Source organism: Salvia splendens, chromosome 7, assembly GCF_004379255.2.
Source record: "Salvia splendens isolate huo1 chromosome 7, SspV2, whole genome shotgun sequence".
In the NCBI taxonomy this organism is placed as follows: domain Eukaryota; kingdom Viridiplantae; phylum Streptophyta; class Magnoliopsida; order Lamiales; family Lamiaceae; genus Salvia; species Salvia splendens.
In genome coordinates this window covers 36,416,000-36,441,605 of record NC_056038.1, presented here as the reverse complement: position 1 = coordinate 36,441,605, position 25,606 = coordinate 36,416,000, and the positions used below count along the sequence as shown (strand labels likewise).

Below are 25,606 nucleotides of genomic sequence, written 5' to 3'. Positions count from 1 at the left end.
TCCTCGGTGCATTTTTTAGATAGTGGTTGTGTAGATAGTGAGTGGACGGATTTTGTGAAAATTGTGAAAAATAGGTGGCGGGGAGTGGTATTTATAGAGGAAAAAAACAAAAACAAAAAATTGAAAATCGCGCCGCATGCGCCGCGGCGGATGTCCACACTATGGTCGCCGCGCCTATAGGCGCGGCTATGCCCACCCCGCCGCGTCCTCGCCCCGCACCCGGCGATCGCCCGTCCGCCCACCCTCGTCACGTCCGCTGCGTCCGCCCCCGGGGCGGACAACCTTGCCACTATAGCCCGCCCGCCGACCGCCTGTGGACGCGGCTATAGCCGTGTCCACTCCATAGTGGACACCCTTATGATTTCCCATGGATTTAGTTGTTCAGTTTTCCATTTTATAAATAGCAGAAGTTGCTCAAAAATAGTTCCATTCCATTCCCTTCTGCGCCGCCATGGAACGATTTGATAAGCTATTCTCTCTTTACCACTCCTTTCCCCTTGAGAATAACCCTCATATCTATCCGTATTATCTACCGCTTTCCACTCTTAGCAATGCACCTTTTCCTCCTTTCTACACCATCCGAGGTCCCCAGGTCCGCCTTCATACTCGTAAATTCGATGCCAACGACCCCGCCGGCCTCTACAGCGTCGACGAATACTTCGACTTCCACGACACTCCTCCCCACAAGAGGAGACGCTTATTGGACAAATGCAGGGAAAGCAAAGCTTCACAGTGGCTCCGGTGGATGCGGACCAACGTCCTTAAGCCTCCGAAGAAAATTCGGGTGGTTGCTTCATCCTCAGTCCCTCCTCCTCCTCCGCCTCCATGGATTGAACTGCCTAGGGATGTAACGGCCCATATTCTGCAGAGGCTGGGGGCGGAGGAGGTGTTGAGAAGTGCGCAGGCAGTGTGTACTACCTGGTGGAAGGTTTCCAAGGATCCCTTCTTGTGGCGAGTCATCGATTTTTCCAACCCTAGGCAGGGGGTTTTCAACGATGAGTACAATGCTATGTGCCGCTGTGCAGTGGATCGTAGTCAAGGTCAATTGGTCGACATCACCATCCAGTACTTCGGGGACGATGCACTCATGGACTACATCGCCAATCGGTAAAATTATATCAAGAATGATATTATGTCAAAGCTTAAATTCACATGTGTGTATATTACATTTGATAATACTAACCCTAATTAGATAACGATTTTTGAAGTTCTGGCATGGATTATACTTTATATCAAAAATTCCTGTTTTTCCAACAATTTGCTTATGTTCATTGTGTTCTATTGATCACTCTTTTTCCTTAGTACTCTTTCGCATATTCTTTTTAATGGTATTAAATTGAAGATTTGCTTTGTTTCAAAATTGTAATTTGGACCATAGAGGCAAACATGCTTTATAAATTGGCATTGAGTCGCAAATCACTAAAATTATGTAAAGAATAATGATTTATCGTTTTAAAATGTGTTTTATTAAAGGTATTTCAATTGTATTGGCGATGCTAAAAGTCGTTGTTTATTTATACTTAGTATATTTTTTCTTGAATTTATTTCTTCTGCTTCAACCTTTTCCCGATTGATCTTAAGTTCATAAAAAATATACTTTATACACTTTTTTTTTCTTTCGTTCTCCCATACTTTATTCATATTTTTCTCTTTCTTTATCATATTTTACCCATTTTTTCTCTTTTTTTCTTTTACTTTACCAATTTCTAATTAAAATATGTATTGTCTACTCATGAGACTATTTTTGGCTGACAAATGGAGTATAATGTAGTAGATGTGAGATGATATTTTTGAACATTTTTTTCTTGATTTTGTATCACATAATCATTTGTTGTTTTACAGATCACCAAGTCTTAAACGACTTAAACTTGGAACTTGCTTTTTTATATCAGGATATTGTGCAACTACAATGGCGGTAAAACTTAGACAGTTGGAAGAGATACACCTTACTATTAGACCATGGATTGGTTCTAACCACATTCAAGCTATTGGTAATTCTTGCCCATTGTTGAAATCATTCTCATGCAATGGGTTTAAGTGCAAGTTTCCAAAATATGTGCATATTGCTCATAATGAACGATTTCGGCATGCGTATGCTCTCGCAATAAGCAAAAGCATGCCTAATCTGCGCCATCTTCAAGTTTTTGATCATTGGATGGGAAATAAAGGACTTGAGCTAATCCTTAATGGTTGTCCACGCCTCGAATCACTTGATATTCGACGATGTTTTCATCTCGATCTTCAAGGGGATTTGGGGAAAAGATGTCGTGAGCAAATAAAATATCTTAAACTCCCTAATGATTCAGTCAGTGATATACCGTGGCCTAATTGTGATGGTGGCGATCCATTTGATACTTCTGCCTTCAGCTTCGAGCATTTCGTATATGACTATTCTACACGCTACTGTTATAGGCGTAGATTGTAAAATTATCTATTGTCTAGTGATTCTCGACTTATAAACGTGCACAAATAACAATCACCTTTTTATTACTTTTTCTTGTTTTGTATTCTGGATTGGTTATCAATAATCATTTATGCCTTTTACTACTGCTCTTTATCATCAACAGACTTTACGCCTTTATCTTTTTATATAAACTGATTCCTAAAATAATGACCTAGCTTTAATCCATAGCGTTAAAAAAATGACAACGATCAATAGTAAGTGGTTTGAGCATACAGAGCAGTCGACATATCGAGACATCACAGGTGATCTGACTCGAACTTGAGTCATCTTAGACTCCACTCGACCTGGCTATGATACCGCTTGTTCGGATTATCGATTGCAATAGATGTTTAATATTATCCGATTTGGGTCAAGCCCTCACAAATTTATTTTTGGGTCATCCCAAAAGGCCTCAAACTAATTGAGGTTGGACATGATTTATATACACCTTCCAACTTCCCTCAAACTCCTAGTATGAGTTTGTACTCAACAGATATTCTCTTCATAAATAATTTATAATTAAGTATTCCCTCAATCCATCCATGAAATGCTTTCCTTTCTAGGTTATCCCACTAAAAATGAAATGATTCCTAAATTGAAAATACAACCATCTCTATTTTTTCTCTCTCTTACTTTATTCTTTCTTCATTAACTTATAAAACAACACTATATAAAATTTCATGCCGAAAAGCAAACATTTTATATTTAATGGAACGATGGAGTATATATTAAGGACGTGTTCACCATGGAACAATTCAATTTCTAACATTTGCAAGAATTAGTTCTTCCAAGAATTGAGTCATAATTGGCCACATTTATAATTCTTTTTCCCATTGTTTAGTATTCCCGAATTGGCCCGAATATTCAATTTAAGAGCCAAATAGTAATCCAAAATATTGACTTTGACCTAATAGAATTATGGATTGACAAATTTAACCCTAAAAGTGGAAATGTGAAAAGGTGGAAAAGTGGGATAAATGTGTAAAATCAAATACATTTCTTGGTGAACTTTTCAATGCACAAACAAATCTTACCTTTAAGGTCAGATTTCAATTCTTTCTTAATTGGCATGAACAATGCGGACCCACCTTAATTGTAAAACCCCTAATTAATTATTAGTAGAAAGGGAATAACATAAATTCCCCAATTAAATCAAAGAATTGTCCAATTCTTAAGTAGTGGACACGTCATAAGTGAGTCAGAATATTATGATATTCTTTCAATATCAGAAATACAAGTTCACTCATGACTCAAATATAAAATCCTAAGGGCATCAGTAGTGGGGCGCACATCAGCAGTGGGGCGCTCTAAGGTGCGCCCTAAAGCCCGCCATATGCATCGCCACGTCAGCATTTTATCCTCCTGCCATTCCACCTGCAGTGGGGCGCCCTAAGCATTTTCTTTTATTTGAATATTTAAATAACTACAAAAACTGGGAAAAACCTTCATTTTATTTATAAAATTAATACATTACAATACGAATTAAAAAAATTACGCAAACTCAGCGACGACGGTTACGCACCCACACTTCTTCAATCATGTCGTTCATGAGCTGCGCATGGTCGTGTTGGTTGCGCATTGAGGCCTATCTAGATAGAACCTCATTGAAACCCGTTGGTAATCCTTGAGCGGGGGGCGGGGTCGCCGTGCTGGAGGAGCTAGATGCACCTTCATCATCGGTCCAATCGGTGATGCTCCTACCTTCATGTTCGACTATCATGTTGTGCAAGATTATGCACGCCTACATGACATCGGTGAGGAGTTCCTTGAACCAGAGACGCCCCGACCCTTTCACTATTGCCCACCGTGCTTGAGGCACACCAAATTCCCGCTCCACATCCTTCCGCACGCCTCATGCTTTTGTGCAAATAAAACTCTCTTCTCACCAATAGGGCAGCTGATCGTCTTCAGAAAAACAGGCCACATTGGGTGTATGGCATCGGCCAAGTAGTACCCCATGTGGTATTGGCGCCTGTTGGCAGTGAACTCGATGGCCGGGTCGTTGCCATTGCATTGCTCTGTGAAGAGGGTGGATGAGTTGAGGACGTTGATGTCGTTGTTCGACCCGGCTACACCGAAGTAAGTATGCCAGATCCAGAGCCGATGGTCAGCGACGGCTTCGAGGATCATCGTCGGGTGGCTGCCCTTGTATCCACTAGTGAATTGGCCTCTCCACGCCGTCGAACAATTCTTCCATTCCCAGTGCATGCAGTCGGTGCTCCCTAGCATCCTAGGAAAGCCGTGCGCCGTCTCGTGCATCTTCATTAGGCCCTGACAATCTACAGCAGTCGGCTTTCTCAAATATGTGTCGTTGTAGGCCTCCACAACTCCCCTACAAAATCTCTTCAGGCACTCGCGGCCTGTTGTCTCCCCGACGTGGAGGTACTCGTCGAAGATGTCCGCACTGGTGTCGTAGGCCAACTGACGGATTTCAACTGTGCACTTCTGCAATGACGTAAGTCCGGGTCTGCCGATGCCATTTTTCCGATACTGGAAGTATTCATCACGTGACTCCAACGTCTGTACAATGCTGAGAAAAAGGTAACGTGACATTCTAAACCGGCGGCGGAAAACATTCGGGTCCCACAGTGGTTGCTCGGCAAAATAGTCTGCAACTAGACGTTCGTGAGCTGCGGCGTGTTCGCGGAGGACAAACGTCCGACGTCGAATTGGCCTTGGGATCTGCTCCGCCGCTTCCTCGCGCTGCATTTCGGCTAAGCATTCCGCCATTGCGTCTTGAACGCTTGCATTTAAGGCTTGAGTCAAGGTCGGACTACCGCCCTCCGATAAACTCCGGTCGTCATCGTGGTTCATTTTGGTTTGTAAGACATGGAGAAATGTGAGAAATGCGAAAAATGAGAGATGCGAAAAATGCTCCTATGAAAAATAGAATGAGAATCGAGGTTTAAATAGATAAATTTCGAAAAAACAAAAACGCGTTGCATCGTCTGCGCCATCATCCGCGTGAGACCTACGTACTAGTTATGGTAAAAACGAAATGTGAGAATTATTGTGGAACCGACCGAAATGGAAAAGAATGACAATTAGAGAGTAATTATCTTGTTTACCTTACTTTATCGCTACTCTAACTATTTAGTAGAAGTATCATGTTTATACAATTGTAAGGTGGGGCAATTGCCCCATGTCCTCGCCCATGGGGGAACGGTTTTCTTGTATTTCTTATTGAAAAACATATACACATATACATCATTACTTGAGATTTCCTTCTAACAGATTATACTATTGAGTATGTTTCGGCAGTTGACGGTTTTTTTTGGATTCTCCTTGATCTCAGAATGTGTAACATTGCGATATGCCTTTTTTTAAAAAACAAAATTTGTTTAAATAGGTTTGTATTTCACTCAACAGTGAAATTTGTATAATTACTTCTCTCATTTTTCATTCACCAAAATTTGTGAAGGGTATTTTGGTAATTAATGAGAATCTTTGATAGTTAATAGAATTTCTTGTTCTTGTGTCGCACTAATTCCCATTTGAGTGGGAAAAAGGTTACATATCGATATATTAATCATATTCTATATGTCACTAAATTGGTTCTTGGCCATACATTAACAATATAATTATTATTTTTGAATTTGGTTTCGGTCTTTTTGCTGTAGTAATTCTTGATTTTAGAGTTGTTTTTTTTCAGATTTCGTTTAATTAGGTTTTATTGTCAATAGAAAAAATTTATGTGTTTATTTGGTTGAGGAGCTTTTATATGAGTACACTGTGAACATGCTTTTGTTATCGGAAATGTTTAGATATGATCGATTTAATTTTGTTTGATTTCGTTGCACTAATTCAACTTAATATTTCCCGATACCATTAGGCCACTTTATTTATTTTTTTATTTCATTTAATTATATTTTTATATCAGACTTCAAACAAACTTTTGGCTGAGGAATATCTAACAAGAAATATGCATGACTCAAGCTTTTCACAGTCAGGTGTGCCGAAATGAATGGTACTAAATTTTTATTTTTTATATTTTAATTTTTATTAAATGTATTACTAATAAATATGTTCTATTTTTTTTAAGATGATCGTTTGGCAACTCTTTGGTCTGATATATGATGTGATTATGAATTACCAAGCCGATCAAATAAATGGTCATAATGATGTGGCACAATGTTGGTTGGACAAGATAACAATGAGGTGGAGGTTGGCCAACATAACGTGGAGGTTGACATGGCTGTGGAGATGGGTGTAGAGCTGGATGATAATGAAGTAATTTATGATATGGGTGTAGAGCTAGATGATAATGAAGTAGTTGATGACATGGATGATGGGCAGGTTAATGGCCAGGTGATTAAATGGTGAGGTCATGGGTAATGTTGAGGTTCTTCTGTTGGAATATATAAGATATATATTGGAGGAGTAATTTAATTTGGAGAAAGTATTTGAGAGGAGAATGGATGAAATATGTGGAAAATGATTTAGGAGAGGTTGGTTATGTAGAAAAGCAAATGAACACTTTTATTCTCAAATTTTCTCCACTTTTTCAACTTGTGAAAATGGTGCAACTATGCCATATTTATATGCATTCATTTCCTAGATTTTACTAAATTCTTTAATATTTTATATTTAGATTTTCTCCATAAAAATGTAGATATTTTACTATATTTTAGGGAACTCTACTAAAAATATCTAGATATTTCCACTAAAGCGTCTAGATATTCTCCTACTTAATTCTTTTATATTTTAAATATCTATATTCTAGAGAATTATATCTCTAATTAATTCTATCAAAATATGGAGATATTTTCACCGTCTAGATAATTCTACACAAATTTAAATATTTGTATAATATCTAGATATTTACAAAATCAAGTTTATATTTTAATATTTCACATCTTTGTACCTATGACATTGACAGTGACAGCGAGGAATACGAATGACATTGACAGTGACAGCAAGGAATATGAAGATAATATCCATCATGCTTGGAACAATGGGGTAATTATTTATTTAAAGCAAAAAATTAATTTTTGGATAAAACTGAAATAGTATACTAATTTTTCTATTTATTGATTCGCAATAGAAATCATTACCACTTTTACATTGGAAATCTCAATACCGAATATTACTAAATGACCGTATTTTAGGTTTATTGTTGTTTTTGTACTTGGAATATGAATCATTACTCAGTTTTGGAGTATATCACTAATGACCTCATTATGGTCCACTCTGTCTCATTTACTTTTATTGACACCAACATTTATTCCTTCACATCCCAACAAAATGAAACTCCGAAAAATTCATACATTATTAATATAATAAAATAAAAAATATAAAAAAGGATAAATTATGAGAAAAAATAAAAATAATTTAATCGATACGAATAACACTAATTTTGATAGACTAATAAAAAATTAATTATTTTTTATGAAAAAGTAGTACTACTAAAATCTCTCTTCTCTCTCAAACCGTTTATAAAATGGCCGAGAATATAATATAAGTTCAATTTATGTGTATGGAATCGGAGTGCTGAGTGATGATGGTACTTCATTGACTGTGTTTATTGAGTGCTCTGATCCAGGTGGAGTTGAGCCCTCCACAGTTGCTGAAGCAGGGAATAATCAAGGTGAAGATAATATGACTCAAGTTGAGCAATCTGAACCACCCAGAGAAAGTCAGGATCAGTATATGCTGGCCAGAGATAGGAGCAGAAGAGAGGTGAGGAAACCATCTAGATACAATGATTATGAGATGAGTTTTTTTGCCTTGTGTGTTGCTGAAGCAATAGAACTCTCAGAGCCTGCTAACTACTCGAAGCTATGAAGAGCAAGGACAAGGATATATGGATCAAAGCAATGAGAGATGAGATTGAGTCTCCGCTAAAGAACTGGACTTGGATCTTGGTAAAGAACCCGGGCACTCAGAAGCTAATAAGTTGCAAGTGGATTTTCAAGAGGAAAATTGAGGTTGCAGAGGCTGAGAGCATGATACAAGTATTCTATCATTATTTATTAGTTTAGATGTATTAGGGATTTACAAGTATACTAAAGATCATTCTCAACTTTTATTTCTCAATATATCCTAAATCACTTGAGAGTATAATAAAAAAATATTGGTATTTTTATATTAAAATTCAACATTTAAAGTTTATATGCACAACTTTTTTATACTTTATTACTTATGTATTTTATATATTTTTAGATGTAGAGTTAGACTATGCAAAACTCTATTTTATTGCAAAATACTAAATTAAAAATACGAAGGTCATTTTTTAGACTTAATTGATATTATTGTAATTATGTTTTTAGGTCATTGATGTCTAAAATCATGATCTAAAATGATCCAAAGTTAATCCCAATTTTGGATTTTATGAAATAGCCTAAAAACTATTCTCTTCGTTCCCTCATAGTTGAGACGAAACTTTCAGTACGAAATTTAAGAAATGAATGTTGAGTGTTTGAATTAAATAGATAAAAAAGTAAGAGAGAGAAAAAGGTAGAGAGAATAAAGTAAAAAATTAATAAAGTAAGAAAGAGTAAAGTAAGAAAGAGACAAAAGTCACTATATAGTATTGAAATGACTCAACTATGAGGGAATATGGGAGTAACTAATAATGACATCCGTAGAAGATGCAACTTAACTTTTCACTTCTCACTATGCTTATTATTTCTATTTAAGCCGCGATACCTAAAACAAGTGACCTCTTGCCACGACTTTATGTTACGGACTCAATTCTCATATTCGTTATGAGAATAATTAGTGTGGGGTATATAAGTTAAATGGGTTCTCTCTCCTAACAGACTAGTCTTTTGGAATGAGTTTTCTTTTAGGTCTGTATCACTCTACCTGTTGTCGCGTCATCATTCTTTATTTTTATTTCTGTGTCGTTACACAACTAATATTGACATTTTGACTAATAGCTTCAAGGTTGATGGACATACGCGCCTCTCCACGTAGTTGGGCAAAATTTCCAAGTCCGATGCATACATTCAATGATTTCAAGCATTCTGGGAAAGTCGAACCCTCTCGTGCAAATTGATCAATGAGTTAGTACAGGCCATCCACACAATACATGTGGTCTCATTAACATAATCCCATAAGAGGTTACAGCAAAATCAAAACAGGCTTTCGATTTCTCACAATTTGTGAAGCCAAAATCCAACCAAAAGAAGAACTATTTGCATGCAACAGCAAACACAAAGCATCTTGAATTCGCTCCTAAGAAAACCGACAGTCATCTTCGTGACATCAACAGATCCAAGACTTCGCCCCTCGGATGCTCCTGAATGAACATAAATTCAATAACCTTTTCAAATATTGATTTCAAAAACCAGATTAAAAAAATGACTACAAATATGGTAATTGCAATAACACTAGCTCATAAACAATCAACCAACAACAAAAAACACAATTTTTCCCAAATTAAAAGACACTTAACCTTCTTTCTTGGCCTGTCGCTTTAGCATGGGTTTGATGAGGCCATCAGATAAAGCTGTTTTTAATACGAGAGATGCTTTCAGTATACCTAATGCCTGTGCCAACAACAAAAACTAATTACACATGTAAAATTATACTCATACTAATTGAAATTTTCACAAGGATCAACAAAAATCTTTAATAAATATCCATATTTACCTCATTTACTCCAATGTGGAACTCAGTTTCTTTCACATGCGATAAAGGAATGCCAAGATCATTGAGGATCAACATTCTTGTAGCCAAACTAGGGCTCATGCTTAAGTCATCGTTCACAAAACACGTCGTTTGTTTGTTGACAAACATTTCCTTGCTAGATTTGAATGAAGTAAACGTTACTCCAACTTCCTCCTGAAGTAACCCAATATTACTCTCTTTGTAATGCAGTTTTGGAGGGCCTTCTTCACTAAGAGGAAGAAGAAGCTGATTTTTGGAAAGATAACCGTGAGGTAGCTTCGGGTTTATCAGCCTATTTTTAGCGTCTGAAGTTGCAAAATGCTTATCATCGATGCCCGTTGATACGCTTCTGTATAAATTGTCTACACTTTTAAAGGGAGTGTTGTTTCCCAACAGGAACTCAACTCCACCTAGAGAGAGAGTGAGGAAGCTGAAAAGAAGCTCTAACAACTCATCTGTAGCTTCGACGAACAAGAGTGTATTCGTCGTCGACGAACAAGAGTGTATTCGTCGTGTTATGCAACCATGCTCTCAAAACGATATCTCTGGACCATGTAGTGCCAGCAAACAAGAGTTTATTCATCGATTTCTGCAAAAACGCTCCCAACCCAAATTTTTTTGACGCTGTAGCAGCATCGTCTTGATGAATATGATCCAACCAAATCCCAGATTGAGGGTTTTCTACTGTTTTCTTCCTTAATATCAAGTCGGTTAATGGGGTTGCAGAAGTTAGCGACAACTTCAACAGCTTCTGAACCTAATTAAAAGCAGTTGGTTACCAAGAATTAGACAACAAATATATTAGTAGTAATAATTAGTAGCCATTACGATTATGCTTGATGGTGCAGATTCAAACAAAAAAAAACAGGTGATCAAGCGAATTGAATGATCGCGTATGAACTTTCAACTTGAGTTAGTTTCCAGATTTTTATTGGAATTCATATAGTTAGGCTAAAATTTATACTACTATCACAGTTCCATTTCTATAGACTCACTTATCATATTGAAGTCTCATTTTATTAAATTTTCAAAATTTTATATAAAAATAAATTTTCATGTAATTTAAAATATTATTAGGGGCTTTTATATACCAATATGTTCAAAATACGAATAAATTTTAAAATTTTATAATAGAAAAAAATAAAAAATTGGATTCATTAGGGGCTAAAGCCCTCCCCTCTTTACATGTGGGTCCGCCCATGCTCAGCATAACCTAGATTATATCTTGGTAGTACAATTTTATCTTGGTTATGTTCATGAGATTCAATCCGGCAACTCAATCTTATCCTAGATGGATAATCATGAGATAATTAGTCATAGATAATCCCATTTGACTAAAATAATCTCAAAAATCAATCCTAGATTATATCTTGGTAGTACAATTTTATCTAGGAAACCGAACACCACCATACTTTATATCCCAAAACAATAAAAAAATGTTAACTCGTGAATTACCTCTTGATCACCAAGACAGAAACTCTTCATCTCTGCCCCTTGAGTGTCTGCAATCCCAAAATCAGTAAGCGACTGTAGGATTCCAGTCACAATCGGCGCAACCCTCAGATCATCGGAGACGATGAAAAGAGAGGGACTAGTCACAAAAACTCCACCTTCATCTTCTCCACATTCTTCGATGCGTATTTCTTCATTCAAAGACCCTCCACACTCACACTTAGATATATCGGAATACAAGCTGACATTCTTCACCACACTTTCAATGCATGCTCCGTCTTCACAAAGGAAGCATTGCAGCGGCGCGTTGTCGGCAACATCGACGGCCAGTTTACGGCATTCGGCTCGAAATGAACTCCTCGGATTCAGCAGCATCTCCTTAGCGCCTGGAGTAGAGAAATGGGCGGGGTCGAGGTCGGACAGGCCATTGTAGAGAGTGGATAAGCTCCCAATGGCGGCTGGCGATTCTGATTCGGTGTGGTTTTGAAGAATTGTGACGATTTTTCCTAAGGGGATCGTGAGGAAGCTAAGGAGAACGTCGATGAAATTGTTGTCGGCTTCTGCAAATAGGACTTTTGTTTTGTTTTTGTTGATGAATACTTTGAGAAACAGATTTGGAGGAGGAGGGTTGCACATCGTGTTGAGACTTGAGAGAGAAGATGAAAGGGAAATTGAGTTGGTGTTTGTTTACATATGCTTGAGACTATTGTCGTTGTCGGTTTGTTTTAGGGTGTCCACTATAAGGCGGACACGCCCAATAGCCCCGCCCCAATTTTTGTCCATAGCCCCAATTTTATTGTCCATAGCCCCAAATTTTGTGTCCGCGAAGTGTCCAATAGCCCCCAAATTTTATAATCAATTTTCATTTTAAAATGTTTTTAGTTTTAATCAGGTATAATTAAAATAATCGCAGTGTAAATAATTAGAATAATCGAGTCGTCTCCACCGTGCATTTTACAGAGAGTGAAAGTCTAGATAGTGAATGGAGGGATTTTGTGAAAATAGTGAAAAAAATAGGTGGTGGAGAGTGATATTTATAGAGGAAATTAAAAAAAAATTAATTACAAATTCCGGCTGACAGCCGCCGCGCCGGATGGCCGGCCACTATGGTCGGCGCGCCTATAGGCGCGGCTAACAGACGCCCGCCGCGTCCTCGCCCCTCGTCGCCTATCCGTCGTCCGCCGTCCTACCGCCCCATTTCCGCGTCCGCCCCAGGGGCGAACAACTCCTACACTATAATCCACCCCGGGACCGCCCCCGCCGGGGCTATAGGCGGGGCGGTCCCATAGTGGATGCTCTTATGAGGGAAACAAAGAGTCGTTTGGCTTCCCCAACTCCAGAGATGCACACTGTGATGGAAAGTTGGAAACCAAGAGTTCGTTTACTTTCCCAACTCCCTAGATACACCTTATTTTGAATTTTCTAAAACATAATTTTCTCTTTATAGTAGTATTAACTAAATACAGTTGCATTTACATATCTTTCTTGGAAGTTGGCGAAGCCAAAATGCAACCAAAAGAACTAAAAGCTGGCTATAGTAAACAGGAGAGTTCATCTTTGTGAAAATCATCTTCACCAAATCAACAAATCAGCACCTTGGGTTTGTATGTTCCTTAAAAAACATAAATTCAATAACCTTTTTCAATAACCAGATAAAAAATTAAATAGAAATACGATACTTGCAATAGCTAAAGCACATAATTAAAGAGTACAACAAAAAAAAACAATTTATCCACATATTGAAAGAAACTCAACGTTGCTTCTTCTTGGGCTGGGGCTGGCTCTTTAGCATAAGGTTGCTGAGGCCATCAGTTAAAGCTCTTTTTAATACCAGAGATGCCTCCAGTAAATCTATTGCCTACACCAACAACAATGCAAAATGTAAAATTATACCTCCACTAACTGAAATTTTCACTAAGATTTAAGATATCACTGGAAACAAGCATATATCAGGGAGTAAGAAGTTTTACCTCGTCGACTCCAATGTGTAACTCAGTTTCTGACACATCTGATAGAGGAATTTGAACATCATTGAGAATCGAAGTTACTGTTGCCAAACTACTACTCATGCTTAAATCATCACGTACAAAACACATCGATCGTTTGTTTCTTGACATAAGCTTCCTTGCTCGATTTGAATGAAGAAACCATCACACCTTCTTTCTCATGAAAAAAACACTCATGCAACGGCCCAATCGAATTCTCATCGTAATACAGTTTTGGAAGGCCTCCTTCACTGAGAGGTAGAAACTGATTTTTACAAAGATAACCATGAGCTAGCTTCGGATTTGTCAGCCTATCTCGAGTCTCTGGAGTTATGAAATACTGATCGTAGATGTCATACGCACTCTCGGATAAATTTTTGATAGTTTTGATGCAACTGCTGCTGTGCGAGAGGAAGTCAAGGAATAGCAAGAAAGCTGAAAAGAAGCTCTACAAACTCATCAGTAGCTTCTGCAAACAAGAATTTATTCGTGGATTTATGAAAGAATGCTCTCAAGACCAATTTTCTGGACTCTGTAGCAGCATAATTATAAATCTTATGACGATCATCATTGTAGAGCCACCAATAATCAGATTCTGGGTTATCCAGAGTGTCCTTCATTATCATGTCCGTTAATGGGGTTTCAGAAGTTAACCACAACTTGAGCAGCTGACAGATCTATTAAAAAGAATAGTTCGTTACTTTTATCCATTATTTCCTGATGAATGTAAATAGATCCACTAAATTCTTGATGATTGTACGCAAAAAAAAAACACGTTCATGTGAAAAAATTTAACTGTTATGCATGAGACCAGCCAAGACGTACATGCTCAAACTATCAGGACGAGGGTGCATGAAACCGAATTGGGCACTGAGCAGAGGATGATAATGCGAATGAACAGAGAAAACTGATTACGAAAGCTTCAGCCTGGTCATCGCCCCGGCCTTCTTCAATGCGTACTCCTCTGTTCAACGATCTCCCACACTCACACGTAGCTATATCGGAATACACGCTGATATTATCAAAAGCATTTCTAGAGCAATTACCGTCTTCACAGCAGTAGTATTGCAGCGGCTCTGCGCCGGTAACATCAACCGCTAGTTTGCGCCATTCTGCTCGGAAAGAACTCCGTGGATTCAGCAGCATTTCCTTAGCGCCTGGAGTGGAGAAATAAGCGGTGTCAAGGTCAGACAAGCCTTTGTAGAGGTTGGTTAAGCTTCCGATGGAGGCTGCCTCGTCTGATCCGTTGTGGTTTTGGAGAATTGTGACGATTTTTCCTAATGGAAGGGTGATGAAGCTCAGCAGAACGTTGATGAAATCGCTGTTGGCTTCTGCAAATAATACCTTTGTTTTCAATTTGTCGATGAAGACATTCAAAGACAGCTTTGGATAAGTAAGACTTGACATTGTATTGAGAGTGAGAAGATCTCTCTGTGTGTGGAGATTGGATACCCAGAGTATAAGAGCATTGGTAACGCTACGGGCCGGGCCGCAAATCGCGAGTCCCGGCCCCTTCCACGCGTTAAACGGGAGAGAGTCACGACCTGGGCCGGTCCCAGGGCCGCATTCCCGGGCTGGTGACCGTCCCGCGGCCTGGCCCAGCCGCGCGTTAAATGGTGCGGGACGTGACGCAACGCGGGCCGGGCCGCAACGGAATTTTTTTTTATTTTTTTTATAAATACTACTCCATCCATCCATTTTCATACACATTCCACTTCATTTCAACTTCAAATCTCTTCCTAGAATTCGAAAAAATGCCTCCTCGTCAAAGATTATTCGAATCTCAAATGTCCCGGTTGTTAGCAGAGGTGGTACCGGCAATCCAAGAAGAAATCAACAACGAAGTAGAACGCTACCAAGCTGCTATTCAAGAGGAACAACACACTCGCCTCCAAGCCGATCTAATCGAAGAGATTTGGACTCGCACCAACGTTTTTCAACATTGACGTTGTGTTTTTTATCATTTTTATTTTGTATTTTAAAATTTCTATATTGTAATTTCCAATCTTCGATCGAAATTAACTTTTCCGTGTTATAAATTTCCGGCGTTTTTTATTTTACGTTTAAAATAGGTTGAAGTTGTGAATAGTGTCATTTATTAGTTGCGGCCCGGGTTGTGGTCTGCAGGGTTAGAGCAGTTGGGGCCTGGGCCGCAATTGTAGAGGAATGATGACTTGGAGGGGACTTGGGGCCTGAAACCGGGCCGGGGTTATTGATGCCCTAATATTGGGGCTAAATAAAAAAACCCTAATTTGAATTTCTTTCAAACATGTAGCTTTGATATTAAACTTTGAGGATTTTATATTTGGAGATGCGTTTTAATGTTTTCACATTCACTTAACTTCAAGAATTCAAGAGGCATCATGCACCTTAATTTTTCGCAAATGGTGTATGTAACTTGAAATGTTTACATTTCAATTTCACGAAATAGCTTAACAATTTCATTATTATAAAAATGGCAATAGGACTATAATGTTTTTTTTAATAGTACAAATAGGAGTATAATGTTGGACATATTTGACGTTGTTCTAATATTTTTAACCCCGAAAAATAATAGGTCAGAGAATCCGGTGGTAATGGTTCAAGCTGGGATTTGGATCCCCTGCACCTCACAAAACAATAAAAAAATATATTTTTTTTATTATAAAAAAATTATTTTGTGAGGTGCACAGCAGTGTTGTGCACCGCAGGGGATCCAAATCCTTCAAGCTGAGGCGTAGAATGTTTCCAGCGACAAATGTCGGCCAAGTGTTCACAGTGTGGAGCATTGGGCATATCAGGTGAATCTGTACGAATGATATGTTGGGTACCGGAAATGAAATAAATACGTATGTTTGGCTTCTATTGGCAGAACGAAGAGATGTGGAAGACGAGGCAATTCTTAACAATTCTTAAAACTCATGCCACCCATAAATGAGACTCCTAATGACAGACGGAGAGAGTACATAATAGGTAGAAATGACTAATTACTGTGTTTTGAAGTTCGAGGAAGGAGGCCATCGGCGCCGGACCATAATCAGACATCTACTAAGGATCGAGGCAAGGCATTGAATTGAATTAAATGAGGATTTTCTTTCTTCTCCTGGAATGGCTACCGTACAAAAGCGTTGAATCAACATTTTCAGTATGTTTGACCATTGGCTGGAGAATATCCTCATTCACTTGCGTTTTCTGGCATTGCATTATTGTTGTACATTGACTTATGAATTAACACGAATAATAATTCTGGCTCCTACATTAATTACATGATTTTGATAGTAGCGTTAGCTTTGTAAATTTCGTCGCTCATCAAAATTCATAAAATCACTACCCTAGAGACTGCTTCCAATATTTCATCAAATTATTTGTAAATAGTAATACAACTATTTTAATATATAGTATAAATAAAAGAAAGTAAAATATGAATATAATAGATAAAATATAAGAAAAAAAATTAAATCTATTTTCTATAAAAAATAGTATATACTCCAATTAAGCCGTCGGTACACGGTTTATAAAATGGCGAGAATAGCCTTTTCCCGCCGCAAATCTCCTCCGTAACAACCACCCACCTACCCCTGCCCGCCTTTAATTTCCTTCTGCTTTTTTTAACCACAGTTTCACCAAAACAAGCAGCTCAATTGTTCAAACCCTAACTTTTTTAATATTCCGTTCAATACTCTGATCCTCCAATTGCAGAATGAGGCTTCGCTCTCACGGCGATGGCGCTTCTTCTTCCAACGGTGCTTTCCTTTTTTTTATTTTTTCGATTTTCTGATTTTTTGTAGGTTCAATTTCTTTATGTGGAATTGCAGTGTTTGTTACTGTTTATTGACACTGAGAAGTGAAAATTGTGCAGGGAAGCGGAAACTCAAGTACAGAGACGGTTCTGATGCGGAAGATTATGGAGTGGAGCCCTCCTCCGATTCTGATTTTGACGTTCCGAGTGATGATGGTCCGTAATTGGCTGTGTGTGACGTTTCGGTGATTAAATGTGTGGTTCTGGTAGTTAAATGTTGCGATGTGATTCTGGTTGGCTGTTTTGGGCGTGTGTGCTTATGTTTCTCTTTGAAGGTTTAACTTTGTTTGGTGATCCTCATCGAATATAAAATAAGCAGTATGTGGGGAAAGAGATTATCCTGCTCTTTTTGATTTTATCTTATGGTGGCATACATCATTGTGGAATGAAAAACTGTAGCACGTTATTGCCAGAGACTTCCTGTGTTTTCGTGCTTGGGAGCAGTTTTTTTTAATCTCTTTTTGCTTTTGGAAAATTGATTTGGCGTGAGCCTTGCCTATTTCTTTCTATACTCCAGGCTTTTGACATTTTTGTTAAATGACTTGTTTACATTTATTGAAGTATATCACCATGTAGGTAGTAGTGTTGCTCAGAATATCATGGAGGCAAGACATATCAATAAAGATATATGAGAAAATCTTGGGACTTAAATGAGATCATCTATCACGCTTTACGATACAGTTTTTGGACACTGGCATTAGTAGCATAAACTCGGCTACTGTAATCTTGTGCTGACTTGAGTAACTGATTATGGATGCAACATTTTTTTGCTAAATGTGGTATATCAGTTGGAATTTCCATATTTCTGTCAATCTAACTGTTCTATATGAAAATCAACTTTTTTACTGCCACAATTTATCTTTCCCCCCTTCACCCAAACCACATATATGGAAGCATCACTGACTTTTCATCTTATGTTTAGGTGAAGATCTGCTTGATGCACTTGATAACAGTGCAGCAATGTTCAATTTGAACTATATAAGTGAAGATGATGGTGTCACGAAGAGGAGGAAAAAGAACTCCTATGGGAAAAGCGCAAGTAGTAAAAAAGTTGATGAAGAAGAGAGTGAGAGATGCTCAGATGCAGACATTGAGACTGGTATTGGCATTGATCTAGGGAAAATCGAATACGCTAGTGGAATAGCTGAGAAATTTCTCACGAAAAGGAAGGGAAAGAAGAAAAAAGATAGGCCTATATTAATGTGGGAAGTATTAGAAGAAGAAAATGATAGATGGATTGAAGAGAATTTACAAATGGATATGGACCTGATGAATCAGAATGAGATATCAATGGAAACTGCTGAGCCTTCAGAGGACTTGATAATACCACTACTAAGATACCAGAAGGAGTGGTTAGCATGGGCTTTGAAGCAAGAGGAATCTTCTGCCCGAGGTGGCATCCTTGCCGATGAGATGGGGATGGGCAAGACTCTCCAGGCAATAGCGCTCGTTCTTTTTAAAAGAAGCATCTCAGCAGGAATTTCTGATGCTTACTTACCCTCATCTTCAGGCAGTTCCTCAAAGGAGTTGCCACAAATAAAGGGCACACTTGTTATATGTCCCCTGGTTGCTGTGATGCAGTGGGTTAGAGAGATTGATCGATTCACTGCCAAAGGAAGCACCAAAGTCCTCGTCTATCATGGTGCCAACCGAGCAAAAAATCTTTATCAGCTGTCAGATTATGATTTTGTTATAACAACATATGCAATTGTTGAGGCAGAATACAGAAAATATGTGATGCCTCCTAAAGACAAATGCCAGTATTGTGGAAAATTGTTTTATGAGCATAAGTTGAAAATTCACTTGAAATATATGTGCGGACCTGGTGCTGTTCGGACTGCTAAGCAGGCAAAGCAGCAAAGAAAGGATCCAAAGGGCAAGAAAATGCCGGATCTTGAGGTTAATACAAGGGAGATAAACAAAGGGAACAAAAATGGCATTGGTTGCAAGGAAATGGAAAATGATGATTCAGTTGATAATTCAGATATGACTAGCCTAACCACATCCAAGGGAAAATCTATTCTGCACTGTGCGGCTTGGGAACGTATTGTATTGGATGAGGTAACCCTGATATTTTAACTTTTGTACGAATCTATCTATTTTACTTTTATGAGAGTCAAGCCTCTAAATTTTGGGTCTTAAAGTCCTTTTTTTTATGATTGTCTGCTGATCGTGGATCTTTATGCTACCTTTTTTTTTATTTTGCATGTAACAGATTGTTTATCCATTTTGTTGGAAGAGATTTATTGATGCATCTATATAAATTTTTGAATTAGCAACGTTACTAGGTGTGTGTAAGAGAAACAGTTAGCATTTTTACCTGCATAATTTTGTCAATGCTGTTGTTTGTTTTATTGAATTTTATAACACAACAAACTATTCAAATCACTTTAATAACAATGAAATGGGGACTCATGTGTTTATCATTAAACTGCATATGATTGTGCTATTTGTAATTCTTCTCACTTGCCAACTGATTGAACTTTGCTTATTTTATCAGCTTTCCACTTTATCAAATCATTGGGTCCATTCCAATTTAAATTTCTGATAGCAACGATGACCTTAAAACAAAAGTCTTCCGCTCTTTATAGAGAAAATTACCTCCTTATGGACTAACTATTTTTCTGCTACAGGCTCATTGTATTAAAGAAAGACGTAGCAATACAACTAGAGCTGTTCTTGCTCTACAATCTAGATACAAATGGGCTTTAAGTGGTACTCCCCTTCAGAATCGTGTGGGCGAGCTCTACTCACTTGTAAGTTATGGTTGAAGAGTGGTAACCTCTAACTTACTGTATTATACTAACAGGTTTGAAATTCCTTTCAGATTCGCTTTCTCCAGATAGTTCCTTACTCGTATTATTTTTGCAAGGATTGCGATTGTCGTACGCTTGATTACAGGTATTGCTTGAGAATTTTGGTAAAGCCTTTAGAGTTCAAGGCTTATTCTCTTTCTCAACTACTTATTTTCTCTCTTCTCTCCTCCACTCTTCTCCGGTCGGAGGTGAGAGAGCAAGAAAGTCATGTTTTCAGTTCCCGTGAATGCAATGAGTAAATAGATCATCTTTCCATTGCCTATATTGTGATATCAAACCGGTCATTTTGTTCTCCTTATGGTTAGATTCTAGGGTATTTGCATCTGAACCACTGGGTGAAGTTCTGGAGCATTTACATTTCCGTTCCTTACTTTACAGTAAATCTTTCATGAGATTCAGTGCAATGCATTGCATTCTGCTGTATCCTGTTGTGTTCTGATATTATTATGACCATTTTCTTTTTTATCCATAACTCAGTCTATATGCATTAACCCTAGTATGAGTCTGCTCCTGCTTTTGTTTCCTTTCAACTTACTTCTTCCTTGGTATATTGTAATTCCAATTGTGTCTGGCAGTTTAAATATCTGAGCCTTTTATGTGGTACAGTACAGCAGAATGCCCAGGATGTGAGCATAAAAATGTTCGGCACTTCTGCTGGTGGAATAGAGTGAGTACAGCTAAATTAATAGTACCAGTACTTATCTTTTTCCTGACATTGTTATATTTAGACATTTCATATTAACCCGCAATGTTTTCATTATTTCAGTATGTTTCTACACCAATTCAAGATTCTGGCAGGAAGGGAGGTGGTAGAGGTGCTATGATTTTGTTAAAGCACAAAATCCTGAAAAGCTTAGTGTTAAGGCGTACAAAAAAGGGTAGAGCAGCTGACCTTGCGCTACCCCCTAGAATTGTATGTTTTTCATGTCAAACAATCTGAATTTCTTATTGATTTGGTTCAGCATTGTCATATATCTTAACTTTGCTCTAATTTAGGTTACATTGAGAAGAGATTCTCTCGATGTTGTTGAAGAAGACTATTATACAGCACTCTACAACGAGAGTCAAGCACAGTTTAATACGTACGCCATCTGAATTCACCATCTCTCATTTTGAGTTTTGGATTTATGGACTGATGATTTTGATGATATATCCATATACTATGTACTATGTAGTACTGGTTTAGAGTTTCAATTGCTTGGAAGTAATCAAGAGGCCTGCCATCCACTAATTTCATGCGGCGGCTCGTCTAGCCTATAAAAGTTTTTGCCGGTGTAGCTAGATTTCTTGATTACATATCCTATCTTGGTTCAGGAATCAAGTTACATGCTATTCCGATTGCTGTGGTCATCAATTCTTGATTTTTGTTTCCCGTATTATTATTACTATTATTATTATTATTATTATCATTATTATTATTATAAGTTAGTAATGGCATACTGTTTATTGTAAAAAGGTTTATCCCCTCCAAGAAGGTTAATGAAGGTTCACTTTTTTCATACCATATTCTTGTCTTATTGGCAGATATGTTGATGCAGGAACACTGATGAATAACTATGCCCACATATTTGATCTACTGACACGCCTTCGTCAGGTTATTGTTGGAACAACCTTATACTAATGATCTTGGTTCATTAATGTTCAACATATCAATATAATGTGTTCAAGACTTCAAAAACAATATAAGCAGGATTGACATCTAACTTTAGCATGTCATGAACTTCTATTACTCTAATGACGTATTTTGACTTTTAAACGACAAATTTGGAGAAGACATGTCAAAAACAACATATACAGAAAATGGGATAGAGTCAAACTGATTCAGTATAGCATGTTTCTTTCCTAACTGCAAGCAAAATTTTGTGATTATTAAATACTTCATAATAATGTGCTCTGGAAGTTTGCAATATTGATCCTTTTAGGGCTCCCTACTCCGTCCATATCTCAATCTACGGACCTTAAACTAATCCAACAAAATGCAGGCAGTTGATCATCCCTACCTCGTGGAATATTCTCTTACTTCAATGGAAAGAAAGGGCAAAGCAGTTGATACTGGAAGTGATGTAAAATGTGGCTTGTGTAATGACACCGAAGAAGACACAGTGGTGAGTTCGATACAATTTGTTGTAACTGTTGGTATCCCTAAGTTGTGGAGGAACTAGTTCAACTGTACATTACAACATTATTTATATCCTCTCCCAGGATGTTCTACTTCTACATTTTCATCTGCACAGTATCCGCATCCTTACATTTGTATGGGTTTAGGGTTTAGTCAAGTGACATAGTGAAGTGACTTATACCTTGGGATTTATAATGGTAATTGGTGTTGCACTTTCTGAACTGTTTCATAGTGAAAGTTCAGTAGTCATTGAAATAGAACTGTTTGTCCATCAAGCATCACTGCATAACATTAATTATAGCTGAAGTAGATTTCGAAGTAATGGATTCCGAAAAATGGAAAGCACTGAAGATGCATTATGCATATATGTTGCTTAAGCTTGTAATTTGAGCAAAAGGTTAATTGTTATATGTTACAGTTGCCCATGTCCAGAGCCTTTGTCCTTGCGGCAAGGAGCTTAGACATTATTGTATGAGGTGCCGAGTTCGAGCCCTCCTGACATCAGTTGTAATTTCCTCCTTTCTATAGTATAGGAGTTTATTTGTAATTTCCTCCTTCGTATAGGAGTTAATTTTTTTAAAAAAATTATATGTTACAGTTGCCCATTTTCAATCCAGGCATTATTCATCTGTTAGTTTTGACACTGAATATTCTTGACTCATTGAATTCTGAATAGTGAATGGTTGAATCAGCTGTGTTTTGATTTCATAGCTCGATGCGTAATGTTGCTAGTACTTGTGATAAATATTCCTTTTCCTTTTGCATGGGTTACTTTTTATTCTAATATTTCCATTTTATGAAAGTCTACTGATTACTCAAGTGGCACAACAGGTCACATCATGTGGGCATACCTTCTGCAAACCTTGTTTGATCGATTTTAGTGCTAGCATGGGACAAAACTCTTGCCCTACTTGTTCAAAGCCACTTACTGTTGATTTCACCGCCAACAAAGCTGGGAAAGAACCAAGGTCAAAAACAACCGTCAAAGGATTCAGACCATCAAGTATTTTGAATAGAATCCGGCTTGATGATTTTCAGACAAGTACAAAAATTGATGCTTTGGTATGTGCATTTAAAATATTTTCTCATCCCTTTGACAAGAAAAAAGAAAGATATTTCGATTTTTGCAATATATTTGATTATACATGCATTGCCATTTTGCCTTTTATTTTGTGAGTAATTTACTGATAGATAGATTAGTGTTGCTATGTTTAGCTTTTGCCAACTTTTAGTCAGGTTAAATATTTTTTCTTTTAGATTTATTAAGGATCAAAAGAATGCTATCCTAACATAGCTGTTTACTGTGTCGAGGCTCTGTTTTTACTCAGTAAAATTGGAGTTCTGTTGTTTGTTTTGTATATATAGCAGTTTACATTTTTAGATTAATCTGTTGAAACTGCTCAATTGTGAGTATACTTCACTGCAGAGGGAAGAAATTCGATTTATGGTTGAAAGGGATGGTTCTGCCAAGGCAATTGTCTTCAGCCAGTTCTCGTCTTTCTTGGATCTCATACACTATGCCCTTCAGAAGGTAAGTTTGGTCTTTTCTTTTTGTTTACTGTAATAAAGGAAAACTACGTAATGGTTCTCTCTTTTTCTTTTTGTAGTCTGGAGTGCAGTGTGTCCAGTTAGATGGGTCCATGTCAATGGGAGCTAGAGATACTGCTATAAAAAAGTTTACCGAGGATCCTAGTTGCAGAGTCTTTCTGATGAGCTTAAAAGCAGGGGGTGTCGCCCTTAATCTCACGGTAGCATCACATGTAAGAATTTCATTCATTCTCTTCTATCCTATTTGATTATGTTTTAATCATTGTTAGTAAATCTTATATCAACGAAAGGTGATTATATTAGCAGTGTGAGTATGAAGTAATTGTGCTATTGCCACTCTTTGGATCTTTTGTGCCCTCCTAATATCTTAAACATAGCTTCCTCATTTGTCTTCAAAGTACAAGATGTTAACTTCCTTGTAACATGCCTGGATTAAATTGGCATAATTCGATGTATACATAACGTGTAAGTAATGACTGTCATTTTGATGTCACTAGGTTTTCTTGATGGATCCATGGTGGAATCCTGCTGTGGAGCGGCAGGCGCAAGACAGAATTCACCGAATAGGCCAATTCAAACCGATACGGTATGCTAAATGAGCTGTGCACTCCTGACAATTTTCATACTCATATAATAACTGTTGTACACGCGTTTACATATACGTTTTACATTGGTTCTAATCTTCATTTTCTGTTTCTTCTGTTTAAGGATTGTGAGGTTTATTATTGAAAACACCGTGGAGGAAAGGATTTTAAAGTTGCAGGAGAAGAAGGAATTAGTATTCGAGGGGTAAGTTGATACTCTCTTATATGTAAACGAACATGTAAAAAATGTTTTCATTTGCTCAGATTTACTTCTTTGTTTGATGATTCATCCTTAAAATCTTCTTCAACTCAACCACTGGTGTTCTTACCGAGTCGAGTTACTCTGAATGCAGCACGGTGGGTGGATGTTCGGAGGCACTGGCCAAATTAACAGAAGCTGATCTGAGATTCCTGTTTGTGACCTGAGTTTCATCAGTCTGCTGGAAAATTTTAGGATTTTGTCGCGTGTCGTTCGGTCAGTGTTTCCTTTTGATGAACGAATTGCTAAAACTAGTCTGGTATTTTTGACTCCTTTTGGCAAAGAAAGATCGTTGTGTGTTGTTGTAATGTAACAAATCTTTGATGATGCTAGAATTAACATATGAATGTGTTACAGTTTATTGCATTCTACCTATATTTGGTTTTATTGTTTTTTGCAACCTAACTGAATAAAAATAAATTTCAAATTTTTGTAACTACAATATTTTTAAGGACATATTTAATGCCTGTGAAAATTGAGGATCTCTTTTCAATTGCGTTAATACAGAGAAAAAGGCGAGAGAACAAGGGTCCAGAATTAAGTGAAGATGCTAATCGTGTGAGGGTAACAAATGTGTTGCATTAGTAATATAATATTGAGGAATTTCAATTCAATTAAGGATGAAAAATTGCTAATATTTTTATGAATCATGCAAATTGGGTGAGGGCATGATCATGGCTTAAAATGAGGGAAAAACTAAAATGATCAATTTGCTTAAGCAAATACTAATAGTAGCCACTAGATCAATGATGTGTTTATTAAACTCTTATAAAAAATGTCTTTTTATTACTCCATTTTATAACATTTACTAATATCATCAGAATTGGCTTAACAGCATAGTTTTCATTGTTACTTAGTGACCATTCATGACTGATTTTAAAGTATCATCTTTTTTAATCAATGAAATTAGATTAGCGTACTAACCCAAACCTTTTATTTTATTTATTAATATGTCCCTGTTATGGGTAGTTAAATTTTGACATTAACTATTCATTTAATTATAGTCAA

At 37.4% G+C, this 25,606-nt stretch overlaps 4 protein-coding genes across 4 annotated transcripts; 2 read left to right on the top strand and 2 right to left on the bottom strand.

The window, feature by feature from the left end:
• Positions 1-451: 451 nt before the first annotated feature.
• Positions 452-2,425, top strand: LOC121810842 (F-box protein SKIP19-like). Its single transcript, XM_042211563.1, has 2 exons — positions 452-1,107; positions 1,843-2,425. The coding sequence occupies exons 1-2, from the start codon at positions 452-454 to the stop codon at positions 2,423-2,425; spliced, it is 1,239 nt and encodes a 412-aa protein (XP_042067497.1).
• A 7,412-nt stretch (positions 2,426-9,837) lies between these two features.
• On the bottom strand, positions 9,838-12,145 carry LOC121810841. Its single transcript, XM_042211562.1, has 4 exons — positions 11,513-12,145; positions 10,582-10,814; positions 10,040-10,487; positions 9,838-9,936 (listed from the first exon to the last, which is right to left on the bottom strand). The coding sequence occupies exons 1-4, from the start codon at positions 12,143-12,145 to the stop codon at positions 9,838-9,840; spliced, it is 1,413 nt and encodes a 470-aa protein (XP_042067496.1).
• Positions 12,146-13,910: 1,765 nt separating this feature from the next.
• On the bottom strand, positions 13,911-14,901 carry LOC121810840. Its single transcript, XM_042211561.1, has 2 exons — positions 14,410-14,901; positions 13,911-14,171 (listed from the first exon to the last, which is right to left on the bottom strand). The coding sequence occupies exons 1-2, from the start codon at positions 14,899-14,901 to the stop codon at positions 13,911-13,913; spliced, it is 753 nt and encodes a 250-aa protein (XP_042067495.1).
• A 2,115-nt stretch (positions 14,902-17,016) lies between these two features.
• Positions 17,017-24,959, top strand: LOC121741844 (DNA repair protein RAD16-like). The gene is made up of 16 exons (XM_042134773.1): positions 17,017-17,216; positions 17,333-17,428; positions 18,195-19,333; positions 19,906-20,028; positions 20,100-20,173; positions 20,695-20,755; positions 20,855-21,001; positions 21,085-21,170; positions 21,613-21,682; positions 22,071-22,193; positions 23,039-23,269; positions 23,634-23,738; positions 23,815-23,967; positions 24,253-24,341; positions 24,464-24,544; positions 24,693-24,959. The coding sequence occupies exons 1-16, from the start codon at positions 17,174-17,176 to the stop codon at positions 24,763-24,765; spliced, it is 2,694 nt and encodes an 897-aa protein (XP_041990707.1). The 5' UTR covers positions 17,017-17,173; the 3' UTR covers positions 24,766-24,959.
• Positions 24,960-25,606: the final 647 nt, after the last annotated feature.